The sequence below is a fragment of the Carassius auratus genome, chromosome 15 (assembly GCF_003368295.1).
Source record: "Carassius auratus strain Wakin chromosome 15, ASM336829v1, whole genome shotgun sequence".
NCBI lineage: Eukaryota > Metazoa > Chordata > Actinopteri > Cypriniformes > Cyprinidae > Carassius > Carassius auratus.
In genome coordinates, this window is record NC_039257.1 from 5,469,485 (window position 1) to 5,494,186 (window position 24,702).

The following is a 24,702-nucleotide window of genomic DNA, read 5'->3' on the forward strand; positions in this document are numbered from 1 at the left end:
GGATAATTTCTGCAATTTAGCGCCATCTGCTGTCAGAGAGTGAATGTGCTTTCACTCAGCATGTCTCTCACGTGTTCCTCCATGTGCTTCTCATCGTGATTGTTTACATCAGAGCGCACAGAGTCTTTCAAGCAGCATACAGCAGTGTTGTGCATTTTGACCGGTCTGATGGGAATAGTATTCTTAAAATGCATTCCAAATTCTGAATAATTTGTAATATAATTATCAGCGGTATTTAGAAGTGCCCACTATAACAATATCATGCATATTCATTACCGTGGTATATGGCATTACGGAAACCGGCACAAGTCTAATTGCTATATTTAAAAAAAATAATAATCTTAAATGATTCGATAGCTTTATGTAAACTGTTAGTTGTAATTTTTGTAGTGCTGTTAACGAGTGATCAAAAATAAAAGTTTTTGTTAACATAATATAGGCATGTGTACTGTGTATATTTAGTTTGTATATATAAATAATACAGACATATACAGAATATTCTTTGAAAATATTTACATAATTTTATACATTTATATGATATGCTATATAAATATATCTAATATATAAATATTTTTCTATATTTATATATACACACACACACAAAAATATACACCGCACAAACATACACAAACACACATATGTATATATACCATCTAAATAAAAACATTTAGTTTGGATGCGATTAATCATGATTAATCGTTTGACAGCGCTACTGGTTTTTTAATCTCTGCTAGATTACTTAAATCACAATGGAAAAGGAAGATTATAAATCTCAGTTTGTTCCTCACACAAATATGTCCCATGTATTTTGAAGACTTAAATAAATATACCAGTCATATGGACCCCATTTATGATATTTAATGGTGACAGAATATTCATTTCAAAACCATAAAATTGTGATTATGGGTGTAAAAGAGCCTGAGTCAAAATTCTTAGTCAAGTTTGAAATGAAATGTCAGCATACAGTATATTTGTGTGCCTGTTAACGCTGGCACTAATCTTATGGTTTGAAGAGGCCTCGCTTATGCTGCAGATTTTATCTACGCCCTTCAGATGAATATATTCCATTCCCATCATCTCAGTGCATTACTGCATGACTTTATCATGCGGTAAGGGTTTCTGAGAATCTGACATCATGTTTGTAGTATTATATTGCATAAAAACAACACATAATATAGGCTAACAGTCCAACAGATGTATTTTGGTTACAAAAAACGATGACAGCTTCATTATATTTATATTGAAATTGAAATTTATTCTTTCTTGCATATACACTACTGGTGTCGGTACTTTATTTCTAAAGAAATTAAAACGTATTCAGAAAGGATGCTATTGATGGCAGTAAGGACATTTCTAATATTACAAAAGATTTCTAGTTTTAAATAAATGGCATTCTTTTGATCAAAGATTACGGAATAGAAATTAATCACAGTTTCCACAAAAACATTAAAAAGATTTAGAAATGTTAGCAAATCAGCTTATCAGAATGATTTCTGAAGGATCATGTGACAATGAAGACTGAAGTGGCTAATGATTGCCGAAAAGTAAACTGTGCATCACAGGAATAAATTAAAATTTTAAATATATTAAAATGGGAAACCGTTATTTCACAATATTATCGCAACATTATATTTTTGATCAAATAAATGCAGCCTTGATGAACATAAGAGACTTAAAAAGAGCTAAATATTTGAACAGTAGTGTATCTGCATGCTGAATTGTGATTTGTCACTTTTCTATGCATCTATTTGTAGCAACAGAATAACTTTGTGTGAATTTCTGTTTGTAGCTGACTTACGACTGGACACTTTTTTGTTATTACAAAAGCAAGTCTGATATGGCATTTCATTTACACAAATTCAGTGCTTACACCAGGATTCCCTTCAGCAATTTCTGGAATGCATATCTAGTTTGCAGTCAAATATTTGCAATAGTAATATAGCAAAACTTGCTTCAATTTAGACCGTCCCTTTTAAAGACACTGTAAAGCCCAGCAGCATCATCCAGCTGTCAAACAAACTTTTTTGAAGCAAACATTGAGAAGAGATCATCATACCATGAAGTATTACATCCATAAATAAAATATTATTCAGTGTTGAACTCACTTGTTGGGTGTAGGGTCATCGATCCGGTTGGCCAGTTGGCTCTGGCTCTTGCTGCGTGTGAGGGTGATGTTGGGCAGGAGGTTTAGCAGTTTACGGGATGGAGGTGGTGGAGTTCGTGTGGGCTTTACTTTGCCATATCTTCTCGTTGGTGGTGTGGCTGGAGGGGTGGACAGCAGCCGGGGGGGGCAGCGGTTCAGCTGCGGGGAGGATGAAAAAGGGTCCGTCAGCGCATCACAGTGAGGGTGGACGATTGTAGGGAAGTCCATTGAGGGTAGAGCAGAGACAGAGACACAGGAACGAAGGGCAGGTAAAGCAGAAGGAGGGGGCCAGCTGGTTGGGCTGGGACTGTAAGGCTGATGTGCACGCATAGAACAAGACAGCGGGTCAACAGAGGAACTGTCACGCTGAGTGGGTTCTGCTATCCACGGGATGCCCTCTTTCTTAAGAGCTGCACCTAAAACAGAAAGTGAGAGACAGTTCAGAAGAAGGTGGATGATCAATGCAGGCCTCCAACTTAATTAAAGTGACTTATTTACCAGTGTCATTTATATCATTTTATAGAATTTATTAATAATTTGAATCAGCTTTATTTTTATACATTTAATTTACGTTATAATAATGTTGTGCATGTACTTTTTATAAAAAATTTTTATTTCTATTTAGTTTTAACTGACTTTTAAAGTTTTAGTTTTAGAATTTCAGTACTTCAACTTAGTTATTTGCAATATATATATATATATATATATATATATTATATTAAATGCAATTAATGAAAAGTATTTTAACTTTTCAGTTAACAATCCCAACCATTGTTTACAAATGTGATATAATACATATTTGAGATAATAATTTAAAATCAAGCCGTCAATCTCCAGTGTCACATAATCTATCGAGAAATCATTATAATATTCTGATGATGTGGTGCAATATAAATATATATTTTTAAAAACTTATATTAAATACATATATAATTATTTTGGTGGAAACAGTGACACTTCAGGATTCTCTGAATAGAAAGTACAAAGGCGCAGTATTTATTTGAAAAAAAAATATTTTGTAAAATAATAAAAGTCATAAAAGGCATTATAAAAATTCATTGTTGCTGATTAAAAGTTTTTTTGGTTTATTACTAACATTATCGTACATTATCGTACTAAAATCCTAAAGTGGACAACAGCTAGAATCTGAGCCTAGAGCAGGAAGTTCTAGTGTTTTTGAAGAGTGTCACCTGTGTCAGTAGCGCTCTTGAGACAGGAGAGGGCAGCTGTGATACGGGAACACTCCTCACTGCTAGAGCCCAGTCTTTTCATGGCGTCTTCCACCTGCGCACTGGACATTTGCAGCAGAGCATCCAGAGACAGCTTCACAGGGACTGCCTGGAAGACAGAAGAAAACATTAATCATGGCATAGGCAGACAGGGACATTGGTGATTAATCGCACGTTATTCAACATCATACATCTAAATTAATAGCACTCAGTCAATGACTCAGTATTATCGTATTTGGCAAGTATTTGACCAGAGTCTATGGTATTTCTGTGGCTGTAGACAGACAGAATGGAGTCTATATACTAATTAGAGAAAGATTAGGTGATAAAGCCCCCTGGAATCCCCCCGCCGCCACTAAGACTGCTGGCATCTCGTGGCACCAGACTGAGCCAATGTCCAGATCCCAGTTTTCTTTCTCTGCCTGTCCGTCTCTTTTCCATTCCTCCACCCTACATCATCCTTGCACTCTTTGGCGTCTCCCTGCCGTATTTCAATTCTCACCCAAAACACACATACACACACACACACACACACACACACACACACTCTTACTCAAATGCATGACTGAGAAGCTGCCCAGCAACAGTTGTAGTTGTGGTCAGTGTAGTCTCCATGGTAAATGGAAAGATAACAGGAAACATGAGGCCCTTTGGTCTAAAGGATCAAGGTAGGTATAAAAAGTCTATCGACAGACAAAATGGGGTGAATAAGATTCATCCATTCAGGGTTCTGATTATATAATATCAACATAAAGCACCTTGAGATTGTGGAGTAAAACGTTGGTCATTAACAAAATGGACAAATGAGGTCAACAGCAGTGTTTGTGTGTCTGGTCCAGGGGAATCTTACAACCACTGCTGTGTTTACTGATAGAAAGGATATATATGCGTCTGTGTGTTTTCACACAAAGCTACACTTCAAGGACACAACTGATAATTAAATGTTGTGGAAGGTTTTCCATTTCCCAAAGTTACCCTTCCTGAGTGACGCAGGATTGAGAGAATACTCAATACACTTTCATTTCACATATTCACACTGTCAATCAAATGATAGAAGTAGAACTAAAGGTTGTGATATAATACATCACTGTTGCTATTGATGACTAAAATTAATAATAAAACATAGTAATATAAAAAGGTATAAATAAAATAGAAATATTAGATGAAAATCTTTAATTAAAAAAAAAAACTTGAAAAACTGAACTAAATAAGTTTAATAAATTTACAAACAAAAATAGAAATAAATTAAAGCTTTTAAACAGAAATCGAAAGTGGACTTTCAGCATTTCAATTTACTGAAACTAAAATAAAACTAAAAATATAAAAATAAAAGCTATTATATAAAAATCTAAATATTAATAAATATTATAATAGTTTATAGACAATGCTAAAAAATAACACAGGACTATACAAATATTCATATAAATTTACAGCTGTTTCACTTTAAAAGATAAAATGATCTGCTATATGTAAAGTGATCCCAATGTCTCTGAGAAATGAAGATTATATTGCCTTTAAAATAACGACACCAGAAGAAAAGTTCAAAACCAAAATCTAAAAGGATAAATAGAGATCTTTAATACTTCTGGAGTTACAGGAATGCAGGCTTTTTCCCTCTATTTTTGAACTGTCACCATTCAGAAAAAAATATGAGCAAAATCAAAAATGTGAGCAGAGGACGTTTGTTAAATATCGTTGATCTGACACGCAATCACCCAAATGTATTTTAATATATTTAAAATGTATATAGTCTGTAATAATAATAAAAAATATTAAATTAAAATGTTAAAATATTAAATAAAAAATATTTAAAATAGAAAAAAATAAGGTATATCCCCATTTACACACGTAATTGTGTTTGCATGAGGTGGGTGTGTGTAATATAGCACATCATAAACAAGTTAAACGGCCTTCTAAATGATAAGCATGACACTCGGGGGAATGGAAATCTCCCAGCATCCTCATGGAGACTTCCTTTTTGAACAAGAGCCAGAGATCCGAAATAAGAGCACAGATCTCTTCTCAACAAAGACAACATCATCCAATACAGCTGAAAGAACACAAAACTAATATCAACTCAAGCCGAGTCTAAATCAAACCAACAAGCATAATCTCTACACAAACATACAGTGACACGAATAGCCTAATTATTTATCTACTGGAAATATTATTAATGTTTGTTCTCTCATAATGCATAATGAGGGTGTAAAACACACCTCCTGGTTGCTCTAAACGACTTGTACGTCCAAGTTAATAAGTACGTGAATTACTGTGTTAAACCAGACAAGCTGGGGCAGAGAACAGGTGAACTGACACATACCGATACCGAGGTGATGTCTGAACATGCCTTTTACCGGAGTTTATGAGCTGACATAACAGGGAGTGATGCTCTAAACATAAAAGCAAGACGCAGCATTATGCTAGCTTCCATCCAAAAACAAAGAAGCAAACACGCACAGAATTAAAATCACCCAGGTGAGCTCCCCAAAATAACATACATGTGTCCTTCTCAGTGACGGTTACTGCTGGCTCTGTCAGTAAAGCTTCACAAGAAACACTACAATCAAACAGAAAAAGTATGACAGTGGATGCTTACAAATGAGAAAAACAGATCAAAATCACCAAGCGGCCCTCAACAAAACTCTTCAGTGGAATTGCAACTTGATAAGCGCCTCAAACAAATGGCAAGCGAGGAATTTCCTCACAAGCTTGTGAGTCTGACATGTGCCTGATGTGTTCAAACACAGCGTTAGCAGATATCTGCCGTTGGTAATTCCGTTTGCAGACTTTCTATGACCACAGAGGCTTGCATGCAGGCAGGAAACCGACAAACATCAAAAAGAAAACACAACTGTTGTCAAAGTCTTGAGACTGTAAAACACGAAGCAGTCAAGCTTACTATACCATGAAAGATTCTCCACTGAAGTTGTCCTTTACTAAAGCTCATAGCCCAGAAACGACAAACCAAAGTCTCTCTTCAAAGTCTCAAGTCAGTCACGCTGTGAGAGCAGCTCCCTTCCAACCCAAACTTCCCCTCCGACTGGTTCTGTCCCTCCTCCCTTTCCCCACTGTCCCTCCCCTCGATCCCTCTTTCCTTCCTGTAAACATGCCTGGGAAATCTCTCCACAGCTCTGGACACTCCTCTTAAAAGCACATGGTCACCAATACATGCATTTGGTTTCCTGTGTGCAGTTTAAATCCCTTCTCTCAACTAAGGATGGGTCATGATGGTCAACTCAGGGGAATAATGCAACTTTTTATATATAACCAAAAGGCACGAATAAAAACGTCTATGTTATTGTCAAATTAGCTATTATATTCAGCACAAGTTTACTAAACTTGCACCTAAACCTTTTTTTATGTAGTAATTTCAACAACAGTGGCACAACTTAATTACAATTTCACCCAGATATATAATAAAATAAAATAGTTAAAGACTCTCTCTCTCTCTATATATATATATATATATATATATATATATATATATATATAGAATTAAATAAATAAATACATAGCCAGTGATCACTACACATTGTCAGAATTAACATAGAATTTTTGAGGAGAAAAAAAAAAGGGTTATTTTCTGGAACAGTAATAGTTAAAAAAAAAAAAAAAAAAAAAAACTCAGAAATAGAATAAAATAAAATAATAAAATACAAATATTTAAAACTTACTTACCATTCAATAAACTAATTTGACAATGTTTTCTTACTTGTATTTTTTAGTTCTGCATTCCTAAAAATGCTAAATGTTAGCAGAAAAATTGTTAGCTTGAATGCAATGCAAGTTGCTTTGGATAAAAGCGTCTGCTAAATGCATACATTTAATTTAATTTTAATTTAAGTAAAATAGTTAAAGCGTCTTTCACGACCCTGCATTCTGATCCAATCTCTTGTGTAAAAGCCCTCTTACTGACTGTGATCAGTTAAACTGCAGCCAACTTTATTATACAGGATTACCTTAAGTGAGGTTATCGAACTACTCTATCAGGCAACCCACTGACTAGACGACTAACTGAGCAGACATCACGGATACCACACAAATTCCACTGTTCTACAAAAAAAAGACTCGTTTATGAGGCCATTTACTGAGCAGGATGTCTTTTGACTGTGTGAAACATAGATTAATGAGGGTTAGGTTGCCCTAAGTCCTTCTTTGACCTGTCACCATACATTTTGTGCATTAGTGCTCATTCTGGGCTGAAAGAGAGGCCACATCAGAGGAACAAAGGACAGCGAAAGAGAGGCTACGGAAACAGAGGTTTGGGTAAGATTGCATTTGTCACAGACGCTTTTTCTTTCTATCTCTTTCTCTTTATCTTTTGCCTTAAGGAAGGCCACTGGTAGATCCACAGGATGTGACCCACAAAAAAAATATGACTCAACCACAACCACTCCTGCCTGCGTCCTTTAGTCTTACTCAATAACACACACTGGCATGTTGTGGACTGCCTTACCTCAAATGCTCCAAACGTTGGTTGATTGAAATTAAGCATTATATTCCATAAGCAACTCACAATCTAAAATACAGCAACAAGAACTGATAAAAACAACACAAAAAAATCCCACAAATATTAATGGTGGGTCATGGTTGTTGATCCACTCTCTCACGCTTATCGAGCAAAGGGAAACCCCATCTCTACGGCAGCTGGGAACATCAAGGAATGAGTCACAACAAAAAATAATAATTCATGTGTAAAGACGTCAGCTTGTGACATCAGTTGATACTCACTGACTCTCACAGACACCAGATATGCATGTTATGGATCAGTGCTCTATTAGTATTATCTATATAGTACTACTATGGTTTTTATTCATATTTTGAATTAGCTTTTATTTTATATTTTCAGCCGTTTTGATTCTACTTAATTTAATTCGATTTATGTTTAATTTACTTTTATTTCAGTATTAATTTTAGCTCAGTTTTACTTTTCTTTACTTTCCAGTGCTTCAATTTAAAGCCAAGGCAACATATATATATTTTTTTTTGTTAAAATGTAGAATATTTATTTCAGCTTTAATAATTTTCAAATGTTTTTAATCATTTTAGCTTTATTTCATGATAATAACTATACGATCAGATGGTCACAAACAGGAGCAGGAAGACATGAATGAATGTTTCTGCTTTACAATATATATTTCAAACCAAAGTAATAAAAGAAATATAGCATAAGCACCCCTTCAAAACTGACTTCATACAAACAGTAAAAAGCACATTAAGACTAGTTGGTAAAAAATAAAAGCGTGAAGTTAGTTTTAAAACAGGCGATAGCATCATAAGCTTGATAAGTTGCTTCTTGTGTTTGATATTTACTTATGTAATGCAGTGACGTTCAGACATTTATGTGTGACCTAAATGGCATGAAATCAGAATGACTGAACTTTATCAGATATGAAAGCTATGATAGCAGATGTGTTTTTTTTTTGTTTTTTTTACAGTACGATGAAACCCTAGATAGTTCTCCATTTCTAGTAACTGTAAAGTAAACAAATGCACACAAAGCAGTAGCAATAACTGAGAAGACAGCAGAGGTGTTTCCTGCTAGTTCTGTAGATGCACCAGAACTTACGTCTTTCACTAAAATGTCTAATCATGCAAATACAACCACATTGGCTCCAGTCCCATCTTGCCTGCCCACAGGAGAAATAGCATTCCTCTGCTTTTCCTGAGAAAGCACTATCCCATTATACTTTGATACACTGGGGCAGCTGGATTCCCTGCTGTCCTGTCCGAGACTGGCCGGCTGCCCACGTGTGTGTCCTGCCACATGCATGCATTCCTGCCCTGTGAATCACACTGTAGCAGCCTGGTGTGACATGTTAGAGACAAACTTATTGAGCTAGGGCAGGGATTGTCAAGTGGTGGGTCACAACTCAAAATTGGGTCTCGGGTTATAGGAATAAATATTGCAAAATGAAAATAAGTAAAAAAAAAAAAAGAAAAACAAAGCAAAACAAATAAAACAATAACTGCATATGTCAACATATGTAACTAAAATATATATACAAATTAAATTTAATATTATCCAGACTACACTAAAAAAAAATTCTCTCACAATACAAACATTAATTTATTAAGTAATAACACCTTTAAAGATATTTTTGTTTACTTTTGTACAGTTTATGAAATTTAGTGGGTCATTACTAATGTCAAATGTAAAATCTGGGTCCTGAAGCAAAACCTGGCCACAGGCTGATGCAGACAGACATAACTGCACTGTTGTGAATATACAACAACAAGGCAAGTATTTTGGGACATGGAAGACTGGAGGAGACATAATAAAAAACATGCTGTCCTACCGCAGTGACCGAAGTGAAGCAGTCAGCTAATCAGAGGCATGCCGCAAAGTGACCCCTACTGTCCCCGCTGGGATAAACTGTTTCTATTTTTAAAGTTTTGTTCCTCAGTCTTGCATATGTTGCTTATTTCCCCGTGTTGTCTGTTTCGGTGCCTAATGAGGACAAACAGGTCTGCCCATTTGCCAGGCAGTCACGAATGCCGTGCTGTTCTGGTCAGCTTTGTGTATATGACAGTATGGGGTGGTGGGCAGAGAGACGGAGAAAGAGAGACCCCTTTTGGAGTCTAAAAATAGACTGACGAGAGAGTTTTTGACACAGTGGCTGACGCTGCACATTCTGGGCTTTGGAGTGGGATCAGGTGTGTGAATCCACAGAGGACTGAAACACCACAGAGACTCTCAGCAACAAACAAGCAATATCTTCCCTCTCCTGTCTGAATCCTCCAATATTCATTTTTTAAACACACTTTCATTAAGTAGAAGCTACAGTTTAAGAAGACTATTTTAATAATAAATTATTCAGTTGTAATTCAATTTTGTGTTAAATATGGCTGAATAAAAAAAAAAACCAAAATGCTACATTTCCTCATTTAGGCAATATGACAGGTTCGCCATATTGTACCTAAGTTACTTATTGTGTTTAATAAAATGGTAAGTAGATAATAAAAATAAAAAGGTAAAAACTAAACATAATATTTAAAATATACATTAAATTTATTTATATTTATTATATTTATATACATTTATGTATATGTATATATATATATGTGTGTGTGTGTGTGTGTGTGTGTTTTATTTATTCTACATTTTTGATGTATGAAAAAACACTGTCATTTATATATGTAAAGCAAATCCCTTAAAATAAACAAAGCACATCACACATCACACAAAACAATATAAATGAAATAACACAAAATAAAAGAACATTAACAAAAAACAAAACAAATCAAGTAAAATAAAATAAAAATAAAATATAAAATAAAATAAAATAAAAGAACTGACATTCTAACTAGTTTGATAATTATTTCTTACTTTTAGTTTGTAGTTTTTCACTCCTAAAAAATGCTAAATCTAAGTATAATAGATCAAATGTCTTTTAAGAGATAATAAAATAAAATAATTTGATAATAAAAATACTTATCAAAATAATAACCTACTACCTAAAATGGCCCATTAACTGAATAAAGGTCATGAAGCAGGGAAATACGGACAACAAAGGAACTAAGAAACAAACACAGTGAGTACCTCTATGAGCTCTGGCCGGAGGTTGATGGTGTACAGCCAGTCTATGAGCTGTGGGTAAGAGTCCAGCGCCAGCGGTCTCTCTCTCTCTGGAACACTCTGCTTCCACTCTAACTGTTTACTGATGTACTTCACCAGCTTCACCTGTAGATGGCGATCACACACACACACACACACACACACACACACACACACACACAAAGACACACACAGGCTTAGACTGGTGTAGCAACTGATGTGACAGACAATTCATTGAGCCATCTGTTTGCTTTTTAAATGAACACCATTTATCCTCTAATGAGTTTTCATACCTTCGAAGGCAGAGAAATGAACCTTTCTTATTAACTTAACATGATGCTCTTTGTAGATTAAAATCCACTGAGGCAAAAACAAGATGACGTCAGTCACCAAACAGGCAAAAAAAAAAAAAAGAGAAAAACCTTCAGAGAAAACCAGCCGTTTCAAAGTGCCAAGTCAGATGTGACAGAAGTTTGAGTATGTACAGCAATGAGGGACAAGCATGTTGATAATCCAGTGCAAGCATTTTTCTCTAAACCTTCATGTCCGCAAGCAAGCGTTGCACGCAGAATGCAAAGTGAGAACAGAGCAAAGGAAATCCCCATGTGTGACTTCATTGTAAACGGTGGGCGATGATAGTGCTGTGTGTGTGGTGTCAGTAAAACAACCGAATACAGTGCAAACAAACACTGTACTCAAACACACCACACTTTCTTTTTCAGTTCCAATACCAGCCAGTGCATCCACCCTTCATTATCTTACTATCACTAGAATGATATTGGAATAAAAATAACAAGCCGTACATACCCTCCCTTTGTTGCCGTAACGCTCCCACTGCAATAAACAGTGCTGTCTATAAATAGACACTGGTTATCATGGCAAGGGAGTCTTTCTCACGGGGCGTCTGTTCCTCCACTATGGCAACCCTGGCTGGAACACACTTGGTCCCATGTGACATCACGGAGCAGCGAGACACTGCGGTCCGCAGGTTAACAGAAACCACCGCACACCTGCCTCTATAGGCACAAGTTCAAACACCTCAGAGACAACCACAGCTGCAACTGTGCTCCTAAAGAAGAGGCCGTTTTCACTGACTCAAAACTTTAAAGATTACTCAGAAGTTTACTTAAGGTAAAACTGGGTAAAAGACTTGGTCCCATAGGAGGTTTGGTGTTTAAGTAAATTAATTTCATTTACAAGAGCATGAAGTGGAAACAATAGTGATAATCACCTTGCTTGAATATATATAGATATAGCTATATTAATAAATATAGCAGTAGATATAGATTAGCTAAAATTGTAGATGTGGATATCAGCTTTAGATTTAGACTTTAGCTGAAGCTGTAGATATGCATATATTAGTTATAGATATAGCGGAAGATATACATTTAGCTAAAGCTGTATAAATGCAGCCTGTTAAAGTATCTGTCTATTATCTAGGGGTGTGCGATCTGCTTTTGAAAAAATAGCGTAGTATCGTGCGTCAGTCATATACTGTACAATGCAACATGTATAATTGCATTTATATTTCACATCAGTTTAACTCTCTCAATATTTGCATGTGCTTTTAAATGTTTAATTCCCGTGCTGATCTCACCTGTGCTCTTTCTGGGTGCCGAATACAGCCGAAGCGCGCACGCTAAAACCTGTCAAACAGCACCTGATTATTGAACTAAGTTATCTCTTGCGCTAATACTGTCAAAACACATAAGGTTTACATGTAGACTCAAGCTGGTTATGTCTAAAATGAAAGTAAACATTGCCTGTATATTAGATGCGTGCAGGTCTTAAAGTAACTGTACGCTTATTAAACATGCAGCCTACTGTCATTGCTGTCAAGGGATAGATCACCCTAAAATTTAATTTCTGTCATTATTATGGTCAGAACTGACAGACAGCTGACAGAATTTGTATTTTTGGGTTAACTATTTAACATTAATAAAACGACAAAACGCAGAGAGAAAAATCACTCACTGCTCTTGACTGAAGAAATTTAACAGTTGCTTCAGGAATCAGTACATATAGTATTTTATTTTTATATTTCACCCGCTAAATACAGCTATTGTACCTTAAAATAAATCACTGTTTGTATGTGTAGTTGTAATGTGTATCTTTGTCATTCTTTTATCTTTGTTATTAAAAAATAAGAACAAAGATTTTTATCTTCTCTTTGGCCTAAATATATGCCATTCTTTTTTTCTGTCTTTAAAATAGGGAAATTAGTTTGGCTGTAATGCTCAGACAACTTGCAAAATAGTTTTAATTGTGATAAATCATGAATTGTGAAAAAAAAAAAAAAAATTGTGATATGATATTTTTTCCATATCGCCCACCCCTACTATGATCTCATTAATAATAATCAAATGGAAATAATGGTGAGGAAAAAAAGAAATCCCCATAACTAGCCTATTGTCTGTTAACCTTCAAATACTTAAAGAACACTTATTTTAAATAAGTAATTGTTTTACAAAGTAATATATAATAAAAAAATTAAGTAAATTTTGCACAAATTTAATTTGTAATAAAATGTATATGAAAATGTAGCTATGTGCAATAATATTGAAAATGTGAAACATTGTGATAGAGTTGATAATGATAATAATAATCGTAATTGAATTTAATTCTATAGATTCACACCTCTATTTTTAAGATGTCATTACTGACATACAGAGATTCCAGCTATAAACAAAAAGCATAGAAACTGCAATTGTGGTTAAAATGTAAAGTAGTAAAGATGTATTTGCACAGAAGAAGAATTGATTAGGAAAAAATGTAGATCACAAATCGTTTTGGAATCGGATCGTGACTCCCAGAATCAGATCGGATCATGAAGTGCCTAAAGATTTAGCAATCATGCATTAAAAATCCTAGAGATATCTGCATCATCTTCAATTATGTTGCTTCTGTATGCAAAAACAAATCCTGGATGCATAACGGTCTTTTTCTTTTTCTTTTTAACCATTTGTATTTATTTCTCAACTAGTTAAACATACACAGAAGTTTTTTTTATTTACCTGACCTTTCAAATCATATAAATAGTCAAAAACAGTCAAAGTGTGTCAGGGCAGACTGCATTGTAGAGCAGGAACAGAAGCAGCGCCAGTCGTTTACGAAAATCAACCGTGTGCAAAAAAAATTCTACCTATTTCTAGATTTCACACATTGTTCCCCATCATCATTTTTGCCAAACTCGTGCTCTATCTAAAGATCACCACAGAGAAAGACACTCTACAAAAGCTTTGGTAGATCGCCTGAACCTGTAGCCCAGCAACCAGCCACCTGTGCAGTTGATTAGCTCTCTCCATTCGTATCTCTATATAAGGTCACGGCTCTCGGGAAGAACGCAGCTGCAGTATCGGCCTTACTAGCCATTAATTCCACTGAGAGACAAGACAGCAGTGGATGGCTTTATGTATGAGAATATTATCACCTCACCCCACCAACACAGAATGCATTGCAGTCTTCAAAAGAGAACAAGAGCAGCGTATCATTAAAGTTTCAGGAGGCCTATAGCAGTCTGAGAAGGTGTGCTGGCCCTTTTCTCTAGGTACTATCTGAGAATGCCCCCATTTGATGCTGATTTGATGCATCGGTCAGCCACGAGCGAACCTCAAACACAACAGGGTGTTAGCTTGCACCAGACACAGCCTGGCACAATGTGCAAGGAGTGCGCCTGTATTCAATGTCTATCTCTACTCTCATCTGCCGTCTCTGTTACACCTCTCAAGGGGTGGCTAGAGTATGGGGCAGGGGGGACCTAAAGTCTAAACTAAAGTGTCTGTGAGAGGATGGGTTGAGAATAGGTTGAGACATTTGAAAGCTCCCGGCCTCTTAGATGCAAAATGAGCGAGGTAAAAAGGTAAAAAGAGGTAAAAAGACACAATCCATAAAGGCTGATGGAGTCTGGTACTACAGGCCTCTGTGAAAGTAAAAAAAAAACATTGTACGTTGGAAATCAAGAGTGTAGCACATGTGACGCTGATTTAATGAATACGGTTCCTGGTAAAACGGTGCTACAATCATTTCAAGAAGAAGAGGGTTCCTGGTATGAGTGTGCATGGAGAAATGTGATTAGATGTGAATGTGATATCTTTTGTGTAGGCATGCTCTCAACATCAACAAAATTCACTTGATTTCATTAAATACGACATGCATAAAAGGTTTGCAAAAAGAAGTGTCACAGTTCTACCAGATGATAAGGTAACTGTAGACTGTAGTGGAGTGGCATGGCGTGGATCCTGTTACACTCTGTGTCACCAACACAAGCAAACCTCCGCCTATTGTTTCTGACAATAACATAAAAGCATATGTGATCATGCATGCTAGGTTTAAACAATCAGACTACCTACAAAATCATGATTGAGCTATTATTTCAGCTGAGTACATGGCAATAGATCCATCATGTGATTAGTCTCAATGATGAAATCAAAAACAGAATGCTTAATTGAAAAAAAAAAAAAACATGGATGAAAAGTTGCTGATAAAGGTAAGCCCACGATAAAAAGAATAAAATGTGCAGCACTAGACAATAAAGTGCAAGACTTCGTGGAACATAACGCACAAGAAAAGAGAAAGGGGGGAAACAGAATGATAAAGCTGTTGAAAACCACATGGGGATTTCCTGATACGAACGAACATTAGCCAGTTGAGAGGCCCATGCTCCACTGCACCTAATTGGCGTCGCAATGATGTGTTAACTTTCCATCCACAAAGTAACTAAAAAAAAAAAGTTGTGACATTTGCCAAGTATGGTAACCCATACTCTGAATTGGTGCTCTGCATTTAACCCATCCAAGTGCACACACACATCAGTGAGAAGGGAACACACCATGAACTCACACCCGGAGCAGTGGGCAGCTATAGATCCAGTGCCCGGGGAGCAACTGGGGGTTCAGGGCCTTGCTCAAGGGCACTTCAGCAAATGGGTATTGAGGGTGGTAGAGACCGCTGTTCATACACTCTCGCCCACTTATAACTCCTGCCAGCACCAAGACTCAAACCTGTAACCTTTGGGGTTACAAGTCCAACTCTCTAACCATTAGGCCACAGCTGCCCCACCTGAGATTGGCTTGATTTGAGAAAGGTGAAATGATTTAACGAGATCTAAAAAAGAAAAAAAAAACACACTGGGTGAATTTTTATCATTATAGGGTGGTTGTGTACACACACTGCCAACACACATTTCAGTTCAAACAACTTGTAAAAGTGCATGTAGCATCCTATGACCCCTTTAAAATGCCTTTGATGAGCACTCACGCTACCGAGCAAAGAATGCCATTTCCCAGAAACCAAAACTGAGACGCTATAGGGAGTCGTGATTCTTCAAAACATGTTTCTCCCAGATCTCTTCAATCAATTAGGGTCTATTACATGAAAGAACATCAACCGGGAACATCCCTCAAGTGCTTACGATTGCCTGGCACTGAAACCAAGATTGTGTCATGAGCAGGTTTTATCACATCCAAAAATGTGGCAATCCCTCTTCCCATCTGCTGCAAATTTAATGATTTTGAAATAAGCCACAGGTCTGTACTCAAGATAATTGAGCCAAAAAGGTTGTTGCAGGTAGTCATTTAAAAGGACGTCAAGTTGCTGAAATATATGTGTCATGAGTCGGTGTACTTTCTAGGTTAAACAATTTTGGATCTTTAAACTGGAACACAGGACACAATAGGTTAATGGTATATATAGCCAAGAGTGCTTAAAATTACATTGTCCCAATCCTGTGTGACGTTTCTCTTTGTAACACAAATGAACACATTTGATAAGTCTCAGAAAGTCAGTAGGATCTAAATGTTGTTGCAATCCCACTGACCTTGATTACAAGGAAAAAAAGGTGAAGGTGAAACCTTCTTAGAAATAATGTCATACAGGTTTGAAACAATGTAACAGTAAATTTAGTTAATGATGAAAGGATTTAAATTTTTGGGAGAACAATATATAATATTATATAATGTTATATCAATATAATGTGATCTGATTGGCAGTGGATTTCAGTTCACAGAAAGATTGAGAAGATAATGTTGCTGGAATTGTTCTCCTAATTTGATACTTTAACCATTCTCACGCCACCCATCTACCACTTTGCCTTCAGATGGGGGAGACCCTTTCATCAAGAGTGATGTCACTGCAGCATGCAGGGAAAGCACCAAATACCCAGAAATAGGCTTGTTTGAGATGCGCCTCGCCTGAAATGTAGGCAAGAGTAGGCGGCTACAGCGAAGGGAGGAGTGAAATAAGCGCAGTCAAGACGGACGGTGCTGACCTCTCGAAGTGGAACAGATACCAACGAGATCAAAGACGGATATCATGTCATTCTCACTCACATGCTGTGTTGCTAATAAACATGATATAATTTCAGTTCTGTTGCTTTTATATAAAAATAAATATGAAGAACAAGACACTCAAAGTGGTTGGTATTTAATTCAATACAAAGGTGTATTTACCTTGTCGTCGCAAGAGTTTTATGGCACACGTCAGCATGACATCAGAGCAAGTGGTACATAACTCGGAAACTTTTCTAAATGGCATGTATCTCGCCGTAATCACCGGTGATCGGTTCTGCGCAGATTTTGCTCACCTCAAACAGGCCTTAATGTCTAGTGCACATTGGTAAAACCTGTATTACCTTAAACCGCAAATTAAAAGGTTTTTAACCATCATACTATTCAAATCCTGGTAAATAGCTTAACAAAGATGACTGTAATGACATCATTAACAGACAAAAAGTTCTAAGACCAATCTACCAATCTTGAAGGTCACTTAGAATTTGTCCATGATCCTCCCAAAACTTACACGCAATTATTAATTAAACTAGTGGATTTTTGGTGAGCTGTCAGTAGATATTACGTTTTTGTGCAGACCACCTATGGCCATCCACAGGAAATCCCAAAACACAACACAGACAGTTTTTTACTGGCACAAAACAAGTAAGAAAACATGACTTCAATGCATAGCATGTCCTGAGCAACTTGCATCTACACATTTTAAATAGATGTATGATTTGCTTGTGAGAACACACACAGTTTTGCAAACTGACAGTCTCAGGCCACAGAGTGGTTGTGGCCAGATCTGTACTGAGCCTGTGGAGAACATTTAGTGATAGCCAGATGGCGGCACTGAAAGACAAACAAGATGTGACTCCAACACAAATGTCATCAAAGGGACTTACACTTTTCACAAGATGAAGAAATAACATGCAAGATTTAGCAGTATAGTTTCACACTTGAATGCAGACTGACCGACATTTTGTTCTGAAAATAAACTGCATGAAACTGATGACACACTTCTGTGCTAAAATAGTTTTAAACAGTCCCACAACTCAAGAAAATGAGGGCACATATAATACAACAGAGAATGATTGTACTATCAGAGAACTGAACTATTAGATCCAATGCCACTGAAGTTTTTAAACAAATCTTAAAGAGTCCTTCACAATTTGCACCCACAAAGTTGTGCGTTTTCAATGAAAGTTGGCAACTACCAATGGGAGGTCCACCTGAGGTGATCAACTTACTAAAACAACTGATTACAGTAGGCAAGCAGCACCACCTACTAGTACAATGATTTGGTGACCTTCAGACTAAATCGCTGTCAATATGAATGCCTGACATCTTTACAAGGAGAGAGTGTGGTTAACACCCATTGGTCAAGTAATTATGTAACACATGGTTGTTGGACATCTGCTAGCATCCAAGTCTGCATCTGTTCCCCTCACTAAATCAAACAAAAACCTAAGAATTTCCTTTTGTTCCCCCAATGAGAAAGATAAAAGAGATGTCATTTTGCAAACCACTTGTCTTCTCCAATATCCATAAACACACACAGTCTACACACAGTTTATTCCGAGTGCTTGATGTAACCCTACTCCTAATGCAATTCGGCCTGCCTCTCACATGCAGGCTTATTGTTCAAGCAGAGAGAGGGAGGAACACATTGCCTGGACTTTCCATCACTTTTGTTCTTCAGCCCTTTGTTGGATGCCCTCTGTCTACCCAAAAGATTTTAGTGGAGTTGCGGCATTACAGGATTGTAGCATACAGAGTCAGATTGACTTTCACAAACCCTCCCTTTAGATTGAGGAATCTTGATCACTAATCACATGCATGTGAAGGGAACACTCTCGCTAAATATAGGAACAGCCACAATAGCGCAAACACACAACAATCTTTCCAATGGCCAGAGAAGACAAGCCACTAACCAGAGATTCTCAGCTGCCAACCACAGTCATTCTTTTACTGTCTGAAGAACAAGCACAGAGAGACAGCCAGTTTATCCACAGGAATTCTGTGAGACTTACTGACAGGAATCTAAACGATAATTGCCATTTAGCAGCATCTCTCTGTGCTTCGCTTTGAGTGCCGGGAAAACAGGTCACCAAGTAATTCAAGTGTGTCCAGAGGCAGCGAACAAAGTCCTGCTCAACTGTTTTGTTGGCACTGATTGGGATATTTTCAATGAGGTTAAGTTTAATGAAGATTAAATGGAGGAATATCAATCAATCATAGCTAACATCAACAAGTGCGTTGATCACCACACTACCCAAGACAAGACCTTGGATAAACGCTGAGATCCAATGTGTGACTGAATGACCGCTTCTCCTTATATCAGGGCTGCCCAATTCTGTTCCTGGTGGGTTACTTTCTTACAAAGTTACTAGAAACCTTTGAGCAGGGGCTGCTGGAGAAAGTTGTCCTACAGAGATTAGCTCAAACCTAGTCAAACACAACAGCCTGTAACTTTCAGGTAACCCTGAAGACTTTGGTTAGATTTTTCATGCGTGTTAGATTAAAGCTAAACTGGACGATGGACAGGTGTACTCTACAGAAAAGTGGCTCTCCAGGAGCAGGACTTTACAATCAGTATGGGCTGTGTTTGCTCTCTCTGGGAACACTCTGATAACCTCAGGGGATTGGACTCTGGTCCCTCGGTATGCAAACTGTATCCTTGTAGGTCCAGGAAGTGAGCAGGTAGGGAATTCCGTGCCACCACCCGGATGCTGCAGCCAGGGACTCAGGTTGCCAGGCCACCATGTTCCTCACTCTGAGCCGGCCCTTGGGATGCAAAGCCACTCTCTGAGGCCTGACACCATTTTCACTGTATCCGTCTTCTCTCATCCTACCACAGCAAGCTTTTGATGGCCACAGCTCTTCAGCTGAACCTACTTCTCCACAGGTATCAAAAGAGCCAAGGACACCTGCTGTTCCTTGACTTCAAAGGCAACCTTTCTTAACACTGGTGTTACCGTATTGCGGAGTCCACTGCAATACCTACCTCGCTGACCTGAGACATCAAAGTAATTACATAAGTTGATGATATCAACAAGACAGGAACAGGTAAGACAGCTCAAAGTCTGGTAAAAAGAAAACAATCACAAGATGACCTGATTAGAGAGTTCAGACAAAGATGTCTCCTTAACAATGACCTTAACACATGAACCCTGAACACCTCATCCTTAACCTGAAAGTACCTTTCTTCCATAAGAGACTCAAGACCCTGATATACTTCAGCCAACTAAATTTTTGTTCCTCATTTGAGGGCAAAAATATGCTGCTGGAGGCGGGGTGTAGATTAATGTGAACGTGTCGTGCTACTCGTGCGTATCCCCTAAACAAAACAACAATGAAATGATGAAGTGTAGGCAATCTAAATGTGAGACAGGGCCCCAATGGTGAGAATATTATAGACAAGTATAAATGATTAGCCACAGTTCAGAGTCAAGTATTATGTTTGCAATACAATACAACCATACCATTTCCATAATCAGTCCTTTATGGGAAGTGTGAATGTCTCAGTCTTAAAACTCTACCATGATGTGGGGAAAAATATTTTTAAACAATTTGTTACTTTATTTTATTAGTTTTTTATTTATTTTATTAAACTGGATAAATTGTTACACCTTTTAAGATTTTATGTGGTGTCATGATTTACTTCTAATTAAAACAAAGGTTTATTATCATATATTCGTTAGGCATTGAATTTTTTGTACCCTTTAAATTCGCTTATTGAAAGAACACCACCAGCAGTATGGTGGAACATTTTTTGAAACAGCGTATTTGGAACTTGCTACCTAATATCTTTACTCTTTACTCTGGACCTTCATCACTCACTAATAAAATTCCTACTAACTTCACCTGTGAGATCGCCGGCTCTCTTATCAAACCATCTAGTACTGTTAAAAATCTTGGTGTAATTTTTGATTCCTCTCTATCTTTTCACTCTCACATTAATTCCATCACTAAATTGGCATTCTTTCATCTACGTCGTATCGCTCAGCTCTGTCCCTTTATCAGTATCTCAGATGCTGAAACTGTCATCCATGCATTTGTCACCTCACGTCTTGATTACTGCAATGCACTTTTCATCGGCCTATCAGCTAGCTCCATTTCCAAATTACAATACATTCAAAACTCTGCTGCCAGACTACTCACCCACACCAAGCGTTCTGCACATATTTCCCCAATTCTGCATGATCTTCACTGGCTTCCTGTGGCTTACCGTATTAAATTCAGAATTCTCCTTCTCGCTTTTAAGTCTCTGCATGGCCTTGCTCCCCCCTACCTCTGTAACCTGCTTCTCCCTTACACCCCAACTCGCTCTTTACGATCCGCTGATTCCAGCCTCCTCGTTGTCCCTCGGCATCGCCTTGCTTCAATGGGGGGCAGATCATTCAGTGTTGTTGCACCCAAAATGTGGAACTCTCTCCCCCCATCACTCCGTTTTGTTAACACTATCTCTGAATTCAAATCCATGCTCAAAACACACCTATTTTCTGAATGTTATAGGTCTTAGTGTTTTTTTTTCTTTCCCTCTCTCTCTGCTGGTTGCTGCCCCATCTACACAATTCTCACTTACTGTACTTGCACTCTCATTTGCCTATTGTTGTTCTGTCTGCTCTCTTTGTCAATTGCCTTTATTGTTGTTTGTTTATTGTAACGTGTCCTTGAGCTCTGGAAAGGCGCTATATAAATAAAACTTATTATTATTATTTCCTTTCAATCTTTTCATGTCTATGGAAAACTTGTCTTGTATGTTTCTCTACGTTACTTTTGCACATCGCCATTTCATCGACACCAAGCTTCATTGCAATTTCATTCTAGGAATTAAGTGTGTTTTCTGAATCTTTAAAGTCTCTATGCAAGTGATCGTACAGGTATGGATATATTTGTGCCAGCTCAGCTATTTGACACTCCAGTGTATTCAGGAGATGCTGTTCTATGCTCGGACCTCCGTTGAATGTGAAACAAACCTGGGGAAAAAAAATTGCACACCAAAGAAGGTGGGATTTCAGAACACATCCACTGACTGCGTAATCGCCACGGACCAATGGAAGCTCAAAGGTGTTGAAGAACTAACTGAAGTCATATCAGTTCGTTCTTTGATTTAATTTGAAGTTTATCGGGGCCTTTAGGCTAGCCGGTGAAAATGTAACAGCTTCTTCAGGTGCGTCATAGAGAGTACCTGTGTTACCTGCTAGATCACTGTCTGGTATGTTAACTGCTCTACTTTAGACAAAAGATCTCTGCTGTGGGTAGTAAAAATAGCTCAGTTCGTCACAGGAACCACACTTCCAGCTAACAAGGATTGAACAGAAAGGCTAACAGCAACATTATCAAACCATCTCTTGTTAGTTTCATCTGGAGGAAGCTTAAAGAATCCAAAACCACTAGACTTCCAAGTTAGACTATCCAATAGCTCTAACAATCAACAAATGGACTGTCCACCCCCACCCAATGCAGAAATGCAACCCATACTCCTGACTCTGCTTGTTATTGTTCTACATCAGCACAATCTTTGCCGCATTACAGTCATTTTATGAGCACTAGACTCTACGTTTACATCTTGCAATTCAAGTCTTTCTGACACTGCCTGCACTATATTTAGCACTTTTTTTAGCTTTTATATAGCATGCTGGGTTCAAATTGCTTTATATTTCTTGTAATTACAGTACACTATGTGGCCTCAGAAAATCACACATTATCATACTGTTATATAAATACTGCTATGTTTCAAAGGACTTGCATTTTATAATTTTTCTTGCACTTGGCTGATAATAAGAAAAGTGCTGAAAAAACAACTTAACATGACTTGATCAAGAGTTATTTTTGAATTTTATCATGAGAAACAATGAAACTGTAAAACCTATAGATAAGTATCACCGAAGCAAGCACCAGACCCACCACAATGCCACAATTACCTGTGTCCGTGAGAACTGGCATCATTAACATTTCAAAGAATTAACGGTTTGTTTATCAAAGCCTCAAGTGATGGTGTTCCACGTTTTATCAAATTGGGATTTCAGTTCACTTTTGTGGGAGGGGTTAACCACTGTTGCAAAATACCTGCGTAAAGTTAAAAATAGCACTAACACTCCTCTGACATATACTCCTCTTGTTTGCAGAACAGATAACAGGCTGTTTGACATGGAACATGTAGTTTTAAAACAGCTACAGACTTTGACTAGTTTACTCATCTGCAATACACTAAAGAATTCCGTTACAGTGATTATCATAAGCTTGAGAAAATTACTCAATATGAAAGCATTCACACTTAAAAAAAAAAAAAAAAAAAAAAAGAATTTAATTGCACTACTGCACTAACCTTCTGCAAAATAATTACAGAAAGTCTTTGTTGTATGGCTTCAATGTCTGTTTATGCCTGAAAGCATCATATAAAGTAAATATTATTATTTTCATGCCACAGCTGGTCATGTTATCTCAACATGGTGCATATAAAGGAGCAACCTGCTCCATGATATTTCTTAAAGTGCTGTTCATTTCTTCAAAGGTGCAAAACTTTTTTACGTAGAAACGCACAATATTAGGCTACACAAGTAAAACTTTACATCAGGAGGGGGTAGGCAGATGCACCCTAAACAACTACTTTACGATCCAGGAAGTAATGTCAGCAAAGAGGGGGTTTCCATGACCCCTATCATTTATGAATTTGGTGACAATATATTCACAGGTAATACAATTAATATTGACTTGAAGGTGCAACTACAAAGCGGACCTCATTATTTAGGCATTTCAAGAACTATTATACACCTAATACAGGATCACACTAATGTCATGGCACTTACTTGATTTAATAACCTGCAACCTGACATGCACTGTAACTTATTGTTTAAAATAAACATAGACACACACACACACACACACACACACACACACACACAAACCATTACCTCCAAAGCGCGGATCTCATGTTGGGTCAGGTCGTTAGATGCTGCGCACTTGGTCCGAAGCCCCTTCAGACTAGAGATGGAGATCTCGATCAGGTTTTGGATGAGCTCGCACTGGTGAAGCGCGTCCATCCCTGCGTTACTGCCGTCGCTCGCGTCCAAATGCTCCTCATCACTTGCGACCATGTTTCCAACTTTGCCAGAGACACTAGTATCCATTCCTCGGCATTGGCACGGCTTTAGGGGCATGAGCTCGAACTACAGCAAACACAAGTCCAAAGACATGTTTGTAAACGCATGTAGACTAAACGGAGGTGCCAGGGCTTCTCCAAGCGAGTTATTTACTAGTTCAGAGCGCTAGCATACACCTTAAACATACTCGTGGACTGGTTTGACAGCCAGACAGGACGCGTTGTCAGTTTGCTCCGCCTCAAACGTTGTATGTATATCCCGTGAAGCCCTCTGAGAAGCGCTCGCATAGGTCTCACCCTCAGTCAGCTGTCTGAAGAAGCGTTTGATGCTTTGCAGTGTGGGAAATGAAGTTTCGTTTACACGCGCATCGGACCGTTTGAGGAACACTTACGTAACT

The 24,702-nt window shown here is 37.5% G+C and overlaps 1 protein-coding gene across 3 annotated transcripts in view; it reads right to left on the minus strand.

The window, feature by feature from the left end:
- The window catches only part of LOC113114814 (kinase suppressor of Ras 1-like), a 36,379-nt gene extending 11,874 nt beyond the window's left edge, over positions 1 to 24,505 (minus strand). The window contains exons 1-5 of one of the 3 annotated variants that reach the window (XM_026281860.1): positions 24,482 to 24,505; positions 24,117 to 24,371; positions 10,916 to 11,056; positions 3,334 to 3,481; positions 2,106 to 2,559 (exon numbers count right to left, since the gene is read on the minus strand). In XM_026281860.1, coding sequence (XP_026137645.1) covers positions 2,106 to 2,559; positions 3,334 to 3,481; positions 10,916 to 11,056; positions 24,117 to 24,371; positions 24,482 to 24,490 — 1,007 coding nt within the window. In that variant the 5' untranslated portion in view covers positions 24,491 to 24,505. Of the gene's footprint in view, positions 1 to 2,105; positions 2,560 to 3,333; positions 3,482 to 6,276; positions 6,430 to 9,671; positions 9,906 to 10,915; positions 11,057 to 24,116; positions 24,372 to 24,481 lie in introns of those variants that run through there. The other 2 variants (XM_026281862.1, XM_026281861.1) reach the window with 2 other exon arrangements.
- Between the last annotated feature and the right edge of the window lie 197 nt (positions 24,506 to 24,702).